At 43.3% G+C, this 13,344-nt stretch overlaps 1 protein-coding gene across 1 annotated transcript in view; it reads left to right on the forward strand.

Annotated features, from left to right (window-relative positions):
• Positions 1 to 499: 499 nt before the first annotated feature.
• The window catches only part of LOC146829275 (integrator complex subunit 6-like), a 319,223-nt gene continuing 306,378 nt past the window's right edge, over positions 500 to 13,344 (forward strand). Inside the window, exons 1-2 of the mRNA XM_085607922.1 lie at positions 500 to 778; positions 867 to 944. Of these exons, the coding sequence (XP_085464048.1) occupies positions 668 to 778; positions 867 to 944 (189 nt within the window). The 5' untranslated portion in view covers positions 500 to 667. The remainder of the gene's footprint in view (positions 779 to 866; positions 945 to 13,344) is intronic.

Genomic DNA, 13,344 nt, shown 5'->3' on the forward strand with positions numbered 1-13,344 from the left:
CTAGTTCTGAAGATGGCTTTGCTCCCACAGCTCGAAGTATTAGAGCCCCCCCTGAAGTTTGGATCTAGTTGCGGCCTTGTGCAAAATAGTTACTGGATATTTTCAGTTTGGCCACGCCTGACCCTGTCACACACACGCTTCCCACAGTTCCCATACTTTTCTTAATTCATGTCGACAGCTGCGTTGAGGAACCAAAATATAATACACGGTTCCATCACTACATGGTTCTAACACTGAAGTAGTAACAGAAAAAGCACCATTTCCGAAATCCTCTTTTAATGAAACCACCCTAGCGGGCGTATTCGAATTTCCGACTCTTCGGGTTCAGATGCTTTAAGATCTGAGTTGGCATTTGCGCATTCATCATCAAGCCACATGAATATGGAAATACAAGCTCTGGTCACGAGCCAATAGCGCTGCAGCGAGTCACGCGGCCCGTCCCAGCGCGGGCGGGGAGCTAGGCTGAGAGAAAACGAACTTCTCTGTTAGGTTATATCGTGCACACTTTACGGGAAGACTCCGTGCTTGGACAGAGTCGACGACGCTGAGGCGGAGAAGGGAGGGGACCACCAAGGGGAGGGAGTATCGCGCAATACTTTCAAGGCAGCTTCCTAGAAATTGGAAGAAACGCATTAAATACCCTTTATTTTCATAGCATGGTATTGAAATGCCTATTATACTTTTCCTCATAGACACGTCCGCCTCTATGAACCAGCGGACTTATTTAGGAACGTCTTACTTGGACATTGCCAAAGGCGCGGTAGAAATTTTTATGAAGGTAAACCGTTTTTCAAAATAATATTTGAGCGAATGACCTCTCCTGGATACACGCATCAAACTAACCGCGTTTACGTTTTTTCCGCCAGCTGCGTGCCCGGGACCCATCTAGTCGGGGAGACAGGTACATGCTAGTTACGTTTGACGACTCGCCATACGGCATTAAGGTAAATAAAATACTACTTGTTTTTATTTCACTTCATGTTTTTCGCTTACGGGAGAGGTCAGATGACGCGTTCCTCCGCCCTGTTTTGTTGTCTGTCGGCGGAGCAAACCTTATACTCTACCACCTTCCGACGTTGCTCATCCTGTTTTACAATATGGCGGATTTCTTTACTTTTGTACGTCTGAAACAGAGGCGGAGATAACAGTAAGATGGGCGGGGTGTGTTTTAATATACTGTTGGCGACGTCAGCGCATTCCACTGTGTGCGGATTGGCCATCTCCTGCAGGCGGTGGTGCGTCTGTTTTTTTTTTTCTTTCCATGGTGGCGGTCTTGTTTCGGGGTCTTAAAGGCTTTCGCTTCTGGTGGTTTGGGGTTACTTTTGGACGAGGGCGAGCTCCCGAAACTTGGTTACGGAAGGCGACATCCAGGCACCCTCCTGACCTACAGCCCTTGAAACAAGACTCTTTCTATATAGCTGCCAAAATTTCATTAGGAATATGTGTGCCATTACAATGTAGTAGGTCTGTGTGAGACATTGGCCTACCTTATGAGTCACACTTTGAGTGTCATTCTAGCGCAAGGTATTGAACAACAAGCATTGAAAATGCAATAGGTCTCGCCCTCGTTTATGTTAAAGTAATTCTGTTTGTAATTAGGTGGCTTTTTAGCTTTGCTTTTATTAGTGCTTTTCAAAATTTCATGTACATAACATGCATATGTATGCATTTATTTATATTTGTATAGATATGCAGATGTGTGTGTGTGTGTATATATATGTTTTTTTGTGTGCGTATATATATATATATATATACACACACACACATATATATGCATATGTGTGCGCGTAGAGAGAGAGGTAGAGGGTGAGTTGTAGAGAGTGAGTAGTAGAGTAGAGTGGTAGACGGTGAGTAGGAGTGAGTTGTAGAGAGTAGTAGAGTTAGTAGAGAGTGAGTAGTGTAGAGAGTGAGTAGTAGAGAGTTGTAGAGTGAGTAGTAGTAGAGTATTAGAGAGTGAGTAGTAGAGTGAGTAGTAGTGTGTGAATAGTACAGAGAGAGTAGTAGAGAGTGAGTAGTAGAGAGAGGTAGATAGAGAGAGACAGGCTCTAAAGATGAAACCACGCCTCTGTCTCTGAGGGACATTTGTGTTCCTGCCCTAGGGCAGCAGCTCTAAAAGAAAATAGCGGAAGTGAAAGCACAGATTGTCCAAAAAAGGATGGCAGGTTTGCTTAATGGATGGGGGAGGGGGGGGGGGGTGGCTATTCTTTCACTGAGCACAACTGTGCCTTGGTTGGGGTTTACGTCGAATGACGCGGCTCGGGAGTAAACACAAACAAGCCCCACAATGGTACCTTTATGTGCACTAGCGCAATGTACATTTGTAGCCACATAATTGACACGGTAACCAACTCTCAGTCTGGTCATTAACAGGAAATGCCTCAGAGAGCACGGAACGTTAAATAAAAAATAATGCATACCACACGACATCACAGCGTGAAAGGAACTGAACGGAAAAGAGGCGAAATCGCAAGAAGGGGGAAACGGGGTGATTGATTGGTATTCTGGTAGACGGTAACATTTAAGCAACGTGTCTCTGAGATAGACAGACGGGAGGGGAAACAAATAGTGCTTCCCCAGTAATTAAAGGCAATAGTGTAACGCCACAGGTAAAAATCCAATCCCAGTGGGCGTGCCTAAAAGGAGACAGGGTGGCAACAAGGAAGGATTGACATGCCTTCAGTCCAATCATTGCTCTGCCTTTGGCATAATTTGTGACGCCAAAAGACACGCTTGAATGAAAGCTGAAGGCGGAGCTGGGACGAGGCTTCTGGAATCGTATTGATTCCAAGAAGCCTCGTATGACGAGACAGCGCATGCGCTTCTTACGTCAGGCCGAGACCTAAAATACTGTGCAGATCCATAGTTTTAAATTGAGGTATTGGTAGTTCTGCAGTCACAATGGTGGTAGTTAAATGAAAAATACCAGTATCCAGTGGGAAAATATAACCTGATGAACTAGCTGTAGTTGTCCAAGATGACGTCCCAGCCTACTTGCACTTCAGATACTCAAAGCACACTTTTTCAGACTCGTACAAAGAAAATTATCTAGCAGGTCAAGATTTATTCCTTTCCTGACGTCCAAACATTTATAAAGCAACTTGTCAAACCGATTAATAACTTCATAACATAAACCACACACTTCTGTGTGGTTGCCTTTCTCCACTTTGAAAGCGAGCTCCGACCAGGAAACATCTTGCATTATTTCCTTTCACGTTCTCTTGCAAGATCTCAACAGTGATTTCTTCGCAGCAGTAGTTCCCACATGTCTGAGGACCCTCTAACGATTTTGTACTCTCCTTCACAATAACGTGGTCATTTCTTTTCTTACCCAATGGTGTGCAGATGAACCCCTCTTACCTATAATACCTAATACCTGCATAGATATTTTCAGGCTGCCTGGACTAGAGATTCGAGCCACACATCTTGGCGGAGGTGCCACCCAGGAGTCTACTTAATGAACCTTACTTGACCTGCCAACTCACGGTATCAGCTCCCATCACACAGTCACCCGGATAGGAGCCGATATCACACGGTGGCAGGGTAAATAAGCTGAAAACAACTGTAAATAGAGGATTTCCAGCTCGTTTTCCGAGGCTTTGAATTGCAGACGTCCTTTAAGGGATGTGAAAACACCGCAGGGCATCGGCACCAGCCTCAGCAAGCGTTTTCTTTTGGGGGGGAGGAGGGGGTTGTGGGGGCAAAAGTGCCTTGCAGGTACTTCTTGCCATGAGGCCCTGCCTCCTATGCCCTGCCCTCTCCTCACACACTGAGATTTTTGTTCAAGTTGGTAGGTATACTCTATGAATGAGATGGGGGAGGGTGGAGGAGCGAAACCCTCGACGAGGTTACACACAGGCTATGCCAGCTCTTCAGCCAGTGGTCTACTGAAATGCCCTGTTGTGCGGGCTCTGCAGCAGGGCGTGCAGGGGCCCTGCAGGCAAGGGGGTGATGTTGGCAGAGCCCTGCGAGAGGAAGGAAACCAGACTATGACAACTGAAACGAGGTCAATGGGTCTTCTATCAAAATAAATATACCCTGATGCATGAATAGCAGTGGTAGCTCAAGTGTACAGACAGACTACCTTTATTGAGAATGTAACAGAAGTTAAGGAACTTTACTTCAGTGACTGGATGCCTTCACGGGTGACAAGCAGCGCTTTAAAAATCCACCTTACATTACATCTCTGCGGCAGCTACACTAACACAGTTGTCTTACAGCCATTGCAGAGTTCTCTCAGATAATTAGTTCAAGTGTGGCTATTAGGCACAAATAAACAGGTCCACGACTACGTAGTGCACCCACAAACTCTAAAGTGTAGTCTAATGCAGAATTAGTGCCAGATCTTTATCACTGCATGACATTAATAATCTGTGTGCCGATGGGTTGTGCTGACATTAATAATCTGTGTGCCGATGGGTTGTGCATGCCATGTCAGTACGGAGCTGTGCGGGTGCCTGGTCAATTAGTGCTGCTGGAAATTCACATTGACTGGTCTCTGGTGCCCAGTGGGTAGCTACGCCTGAGTGTTCAACTGTGCTATTTGTCACGGAGAGGTTAGGATGTTTTTTGACTTAAGAACATGCTGAAAGTCCTATGGCAGCTGGACAGCTCATTTTATAGTCCTGAAACTAACTTTCAGAATTGTTTTGATGGGTTACTTCATCCATCCAGTAGGGGCACTCCGAATCATCTCCAGTCCTGTCCGGTTTGAGAAGCACATCCTCACACTACAGCTGTGTCACACTCTTATGGTGGGAATGGTAAGTACCCTCTGAGTTACTCCAATCAGAGGGAGGCACTGGGGAATACAGATGCAGCCCTCCTCTCTGTGAAAACAGAAAACGTTGCAAAGCACGAAGCAGTGCAGTAAATAATCATGACACCACCTGTAAGGCCGGCGATGACTCTTGTGTGTCACTGCCTGGGGAAATAAAGGCAGAGCTCGAGCAAGCTGACACTGAACATGCGCTTAAGTTTAATTGTGTGACAATATAGGTTACATGTGCAAAAATCTTAGAAATATGTTAGGTTAGCCCTTGATGCGGGGCACTTGGCAGAGCTACTGCTAAACATCAGTGTGATCTTTTTCTTTTGACTTCAGGTGGCTCATAGCAGGCCACAAGTTTGAGAATACAGATTGCAACAGTGTCCTTTGCTTGGACACTATGGTGACCACCTGACATGGAGGCAATTTCTGGACAGGACTGTACATGTACAAAAGTCAGGACAAAGAGTCAAAATTCAGGACAAACGGTCAATTTTATGGACACATCCAAGGGGAGGCCATACCCCACTACTTTATCATTGCATTAATATTCTACATAGCACTATTTATTCACTGTGCTCTTTATGATTGCCTCTAGGTATGCTGCGTTCAGGGGGTACATTATGTTCTTGTTCAATAGTAAATGAATGATCTTGAGCACAGTGTCAAGGGCATCACCCCTACCCAAATTTACCCGATCTTCTAGGAGAGAAAGCAACAGCAAAAGTTTACATAAAACAAAAGGAAAAACAACGGCTGACCAAGGTTAAGCACTTAAATTCCACTTGTTCCTTATATTGCAATTAGGTGCAGCTATTCCCAGCATCCACCGTCGATGGATGCCAATATTGCCAAAAGGTTCATAGATAAGGAAGGTGCACTCTGATATAAGTCAATCAAAAATGAAAAGTATAGTCCATCAATCTTCTTTTTATTTGAAGTTGTTTTTTAAAAACAAACTGGCACACAGCCAACGCGTTTCATTCCCTGATGCCAAAGGAACTTTAAAAAAAATAAATAAAAAAAAAGCAGATTGATGGACTATACTGGTTTCATTTTTGATTGACTTCTATCAGAGTGCACCTTCCTTATCTAAGAACAACAGCAACGTTTTGATTATGTTTCTAAACATTTCTGTAATGGGCTGCATGACCCCAGTGAAGATGGTAGTGTTACCCCGCCATTGTATTATTTTGCAAACCTTCCCCTGCTCATCCCCAGATCCTTCAGACACTGCAACACATCGCTTATTTCTCTGATTTGGGGGTTGGGGCACTGCTGGGTAGCTCTTTCCTCTCTAAAACTACCAGTGGCTACTGGTGGATTAGCCCTTCCGGGCTTTGAACATTGTTATTTAGCTGCGCAGCTCCAGTGGGGGGCTTGCTGGCTGGATGCTGCCTGCATGTGACGGAGTTTACCCGTAAAGACTTTAAGGAAGACTTATTGCACTATTCATTGTTTCCTACAAACCATTCTACCCAACACTACCCGGGGGTATTCTGCAGGGGGCCCTCTTGCCTCACTAGAACCTGTAAACTCACTAATAAGAAGAAACCCTACGCTCCCACAATTACTTTGCAAAACATCTCCACTCGCACAGGAGAGCTTTGCACAAGCCAACTCTGTCAATTGCATGCTGCAGCCCATTCAAAAATGGGGGATTTGTTTGTTGACTGCAAGATACTAGATTTCCAAACACTTATAGTGGACTACAATTTTCACTGGGTCAATTCCTTACTTAAGAACACCTTAAATACTCATTAGATATCCTATCTCATGTCTGCCACCTAGCATCAACCCCAGACGAGGCACACCAGTTGCTGTACACCATACGGACTGGTGGTAAACCGATAAAAGGTAAGTGTACAGAGCATTCCTGCAACATGAGGACCAATCCAGGGCTTCTCCCCATACTAACTGGGAGAATGAAATGGCAAACCCTCTACACTATGCAGACTGGGCTAAATATTGGAATATCCTCAAAGAATCCAGCTGCTACCATTTTAAGAATGTTCAATTTAATATTCTGAACTGAGCCTATTTTACACCTGCCGAATTAACAAAATATACCGGGAGCTGCATGTCCTCGCTTTATGCAGTTAGTTGCTGATATGCTTCATATGCTTTGGTTTTGCCCCACACTCCTTTCATACTGGCAGAGTGTTCTTGAGGAGCTGTCGAACATGAAGGGCTGTGCACCAACAAATTCCCAAACAGTGGTCCAATTGGGTGTGTGTCCCGCCCCCCCCCAAAGTTGAGAAACCCTCCACCAAGTTCCTCGACCTGGCTCTTCCTCTAGCAAAACACAATATTACACTGCACTGGAAGGATTCACTTCCTTCTATAGTAAGTTGGACCAAAGTCTCCTCTCTTGTTTTTGATTGAGAGCCGCCTTTTACCCAGGGAGGAGCGAGCCGGTCTGAAAAAATATTTTCAGTCAGTTTGTTGCACAGGAAAAAAAAGTTGTGTCCTTACTTTTCATGATTGTATGTAGCCTAGCACTGTTCTTCTGTAATTGTACAATGGAATCTGTTGCTACATACCTGGCTGCTATCATGCGATGTAACCTCTTTTGGCATACAACAATACAATCATAAAAAAAAAATGGTAGTGTTTCAATTTAGTACATTAGATCACAACATTCCATTGATATTCATTGGAAGTGAATATGAACTTTAAAACATTCATTAACCCTCCCTCTTGACAACACTAGGAGTGAACAAATTATCTGGGGTCCCTTACATCATTGCCAATATTGTTGTTATAGGTGGTGGAATATTACAGGCTAGTAAAACATAAAGGTGAGTTTTTTTCTTACACAATCCACCTTTGAAATTGAATTACTTGAAAGTGTTCTCAAATGTCAAGTAAATTAGACACATGAAGTGAATTGATTTGGCTTAAATTACACAATTTAGTAAAGAAGGAACTCTGGCTTCCTGGTCATAGTGCAACTAAGCCACTGAATATATTCACTTTTTTTCTCAATCCCTTTTAAACCCAGAAGATATACCGTGTTAAATAAATACAGATCACAGGTTATTATGACACGCTAGCTTTAATTAAAAAAAAAAACAATCATTGGCAAAGCCAGTAGGTTTTGTCTCTGCAAAAGGTATGGGCTATGCCAGTGTCTTTTAGCCAAGTTGCATAGCAGAGTGTAGTGGCATGGCATATAGTGGTGTGGAGTGGCAAAGAGTGGAGTATAGTGACTTGGATGGGTGTAGAGTGGCTTTAAGTGGTGTACAGTGAAGTGGAGTATAGTGGATTGGCATAGAGTAGATAGCATAGAGTGAAGTGGGGTAGACTAGAGTGGTGTGGCATGGCGTAGAGTGGTAAGGGGTGGCATAAAGTGACGTGTTTTGGAGTGGAGTTGAGTGGCGTACAGTAGAGTGGGGTAGAGTTGAGTGGCTTAGGGTAAAATGACGTGTGAAGTGGCGTAGAGTGGCGTGGCATAGAGTAGGGTGCTATAGAATGGAGTAGCGCATGGTGGTGCGGAGAGTCATAGAGTAGAGTAAAGTGGCGTAGAGTATAAATGAATGAATGAATGAACAAACTTGTAAAGTGCACAGCTACCCGGAGAGTGTCCCAGCGCTGAAATGAGAGGCAGAAATCCTTAATGTCCATTCTCAATGAATCCTAAACAAGTGTTTTTTTTTTTAACATTTTACAAAAATAGATTCTATTGCCAGTATCCCTGAGCTTAAAAGGGAGTTGATTCCATGCCTGAGCTGCCAAGAGTGTGAATGAAGGTCCTTCTCTCTTCACCCATTTAAAACAGACAGCAATCAAACAGGCATCAGTAGGGCGAAGGGTTCTTGTCGGGCCGTAAGGACACAATCTTTGAAAGATACCTAGGGCCTGTTTCATAGTAAGCCCAGTGGACCAATACCAGGGACTTGGGCAAGATTCTCTTTCTCATGGGTAATCAATGTAACTACGTCAGACAAAAGGTAATAGGAACACACCTAGGAATTTAAATAAAAGGTAGTTGTCATATTCTGCACAGCTTGAATGTGCTTGAGTTAGTCAGATAGGCCAAGGTTAAATACATTGGAATATTTCAACAGTGAAGTGATCAAGGAATGAACAACCATTCTCTGGGATTCTTGAGGGAGAAGATGTATACTTTTTTTCCACAGCTGTCATAATTCCAAAACAAGATCTGACCACAAAGCATTTCTGCCCCTTAGTGGAAAGATGACAATCAAATTGTATGCCCAGATTTCTGGCTGCTGTAGAGCAGGGGGCAAAGGAAACTCTTGGCCAAAAACTCTCCTAGCCATGGACAGAAGCAGGCCAAATAATACTTCAGTTTTATCTGGATTGCATTCCAGGTAATTGATTCTCATCCAATTCATAACTGCTCTTATACACAGGACACAATCCTAATGCCACTACGGACATCAAGGGGGATAGCTAAACATTAGACAATGTTGGACTCGGTGAAAACTCTTGAGGTACACCCTGTTTAAGAACCTTAGAGTCCGAAACACAGGGGTCCATTCAAACAGCCTGTTCATGTTGATCTAGAAAAGAACTGATCACTTCCACGCCATACGTCCCACCCCTAAGTCAGATAAACACCTTAAAAGAATGGAATGGGAGATGGTATATCAAAAGCATTGGAAAGATCCAGTAAAATCAAGGCAGCGTTATGACCCTGGTCAAGGATCATTTTATTGAAGTACGCAACTTCCAACATCTCAGTTTCTGTGCTATGATGTGATCAGACACCAGATTGTGAAGGATGCGGCAGCTTGCACTATAGAGTAGAGTGGACTGGTGCAGACCGCAGTGGTGTAGAGGAGAGTGGTGCAGAGTAGAATGGAGTACAGTAGAGTGGCATATAGCGCGGTGGAGTAGAGTGGTATACAGGGCAATGGCATAGAGTAGAGTGGTACAAGGTAGACTGGCACAGAGCAGTGGTGCACAGTAGAGTGCAGTTCTCCAGAGGAGAGTGGCGTAGATTGCAATGATGCAGAATCGCATGCAGTGGCGTAGAGCAGACTGATGCAGAGGAGAGTGCAGTGGCATAGAGTAAAATGGTGCAGGGTAGAGTAGAGTGCAGTGTTGTAAAATGCAGTGGTATATAGTGCAATGGTGCAGAGTAGAGTTCAGTGATGCAGAATAGAGTAGTGGCCTAGAGTAGAGTGGTGCAGAGTAGAGTGCATTGGCGTGCAGTATAGTGCAGTGGGGTAGAATAGTGTAGAGTAGAGTGCAGTGGTGCAGAGTAGAGTGACGTAGAGCACTGGTGCAAAGTAGAGTGATGCAGAATAGAGTGCAGTGGTGTAGAGTGGTGAAGAGTAGACTGCAGTGGCGTAGAATAGAGTGGTGCAGAGTAGATTAGAGTGGTGTAGAGTGCAGTGGTGTAGAGTGCAGTGGGATAGAGTGGTATACAGGGCAATGGCATAGAGTAGAGTGGTACAAGGTAGACTGGCACAGAGCAGTGGTGCACAGTAGAGTGCAGTTCTCCGGAGGAGAGTGGCGTAGATTGCAATGATGCAGAATCGCATGCAGTGGCGTAGAGCAGACTGATGCAGAGGAGAGTGCAGTGGCATAGAGTAAAATGGTGCAGGGTAGAGTAGAGTGCAGTGTTGTAAAATGCAGTGGTATATAGTGCAATGGTGCAGAGTAGAGTTCAGTGATGCAGAGTAGAGTGACGTAGAGCACTGGTGCAAAGTAGAGTGATGCAGAATAGAGTGCAGTGGTGTAGAGTGGTGAAGAGTAGACTGCAGTGGCGTAGAATAGAGTGGTGCAGAGTAGATTAGAGTGGTGTAGAGTACAGTGGTGTAGAGTGCAGTGGGGTAGGCTAGAGTGTGCATATTAAAGTAGGGTGGGCTGCCACAAAATGTGCATATAAATTTAGGTTAAATATAAAAAGGTCTTCCAAAGTATAGAGGTTTGGTAATATGCAGATTATACCCAGTGCACAGATTTTTTTTAACTGCCCCTTAAAAGCATACACTCCACAGCACAGCTTGGAACACCCTAATAGTAACTCTCAAAAAGAAAATATCTTTGTCATCATAAAGCTTCAAGTGACTCTATCAATTAATGCCTATATCGGCTCCCAAGCAACCTTTACATTTGCAAACTAACCATTTGTGTACATCGGCATTTCTTTCAGGCAGCGGGCACCTTGACTTGTTTATCTATTTGCCCCTCCCTTGAGAACAATGCATGGAGACTCTGTCCCTTCACTTTAGCTGGGAAATCGCAGTTGTCGGAATTTGCATTTGTCATTTAGCTGAAAGTCTAATATTACGGTCAAATGCCGTCATTGAAAGACCAATCACAGACATTTTGGCTAATTTAGGGACAGGTTGTGTAAATTCCGGATAGGTGGTCATCCTACTGGACATGTGTAAGTTTAGAAAAAAATTAATTGTTTTGTTGTCTATACAGTTTAAAGGAAACCTCACACTGGGGGAAGAAAAAAATGTTGTGAGGAAACGTTGTCTGTAAAAGGGCTTGGCCCAGGTAATTTACTAGGCAGTCTTTAAAAGAGGCTTTGCTTACGTAGTTAATAGCGTGGTCTAATGCGTGTGAACTAGAATCCGTGCTTGACACATACTCCCACTGCAACCTGGCCAGTATCTGGGTATTTCTTCTTGCTCTATTCTGGTAGATGATCACACAACGATGAACGTATACATCCAAACTAAGTAAGATTGATCATCGTAAACAGTGTTTGTTTACACTCTTTTTGTATTCAGCAACAGATAAGTAACCACTCCCGGTCTTCCATTCACATCAGTTTCTTCTGTGATCTCCATCTCTGCATTACACGCTTCCATTTTTTCTCTCCACACATTATTGTAAAGTACCTTCTTCTTCCTGTCTCGCGCTTCATGTCCTTCCTATGTTTCACTGTTCTGCTTGTACTTTTTTTAGTCTGATGTACGTCACCCCCTCTCACAAACACATGCACTCAACTCCTACATTTTCTTTAGGTCGAGCCAAGACAGTGCTTGTGCTGTCTCTTCGAGACACGTATATACTTTGTGGGCTTACAGCCCATTGCTTTTCATTTGTTTTTTTCAGTGTCCTTTAAAAATACCTGCTTCCAAGTGGTTAATCTTTCCTATTTGTGCCTCCTTTTCGTCGGTTGTTCACTCCCACTTAGCACTTCCACTCCCTTCCACTTGTCTTATTTTAGTTTCTTCCGTCAAGAACTTTTTTTTAATTCAGAAAGAGCACTTTACACAAGCCTTCGTGTTTTGAGTAGCTACGAGCTTTTTTGTTAACAGTACTGTTAATCTTGGTCTTATCTCGTCACATTTGCTGTTCCTTTAAAGACCAAGATCAAATGTCAGAGGCTGTTTACACGAATGTTCCTGTTTCCTTTTGACAATCTTTTGACCATCTGCCCCAGTGTAATTACAGCGTGTGATGCCAGGGGTTTTCATTGCCACAAACTTTTTAAATATAACGTAAGTTGTTTAAAAAGGTTTTGCATCATCTCTCATATGGTGTTGTAGTGCATTGTGATTGGCAATTTTTCCCTTGTTCCTGTTCCTTTTTTTAATGTGAAAGATGTTACATGTTTTAAAAAGTGCACCAACTGTTCACATGTGCGGTTGCCTAAATGCACTTCTGTGCATACTGTTAACAGGTTATAAGTTGTGAAAATGATTTTAACATCCTAGCAGTGTCTTGCTGCTTTGCTTGTTAATTAATGGCAAATCCATCTCCTATTTTTTAAAATCAAAGATATGGTATCCTTGAGCTTTTTTGTTTGTTAGTAGTTATGATACTTTATTTCGAGCAATGTCTATATAAAGACCTGCATCCAAATCAGCATCACACAGCACCAGTCAAAGGTATGTGAAAACACTGGCGCACCCTCAAAAACTGACACACAGGCTCACTAGCAACCATCAGGTGTGTGCATGCGTGCGCACTTTCACACACTGCTTCCTGCTTTTAAAGAAGGGAGAGTGGACAGTACGATTCAAATGATGCTAACACGTGCATGCAAGGTTTGCTTCCATAACTTTTAATAGATTGATGCTCTGCTTAGCCTATGATTAACTTTTTTTCAAAGAGTTCAACACAGTTTCATTTGAGCAGTTGACACGAGTGATCTGTGTTTTCACTTGCGGTGAGCTTTTCTGTAAACAGGGCTGTAACTATTGCTTTGCTGTTCATTCAAAGACTGAAATAAAATAAATGACGCTGTTTCCCCAAGGGTGCCTGTTTCCTTTTGACCATCTGCCCGGTGTAATTACAGCATGTGATTGCAGGGGTTTTCATCACACCAAACTTTTTAAATATAACATCAATTGTTAAAACAGGTTTTGCATCATCTCTCATATGGTATTTTACTGCATTCGCATGTTTTCCCTTGCTCATGTTCCTTTTTTTTAATGTTAAAGATGTTCCATGTTTTGAAAGTGTACCAACTGGTCATGTGTGCTTGCCTAAAAGCACGCCTGTGCATACTATTAGCAGGTCAATAGGTTGTATCCGTCGCTTCTAAAAATTATTTTAACATCCTAGCACTGGAATGAAAACATATTATTTTGGGGATGTTCCATTAAGTGTGCGCACACTTATCATTAATTAATTTGCCC

This window comes from Triturus cristatus, chromosome 5_2, assembly GCF_964204655.1.
Source record: "Triturus cristatus chromosome 5_2, aTriCri1.1, whole genome shotgun sequence".
Classification (NCBI taxonomy): domain Eukaryota; kingdom Metazoa; phylum Chordata; class Amphibia; order Caudata; family Salamandridae; genus Triturus; species Triturus cristatus.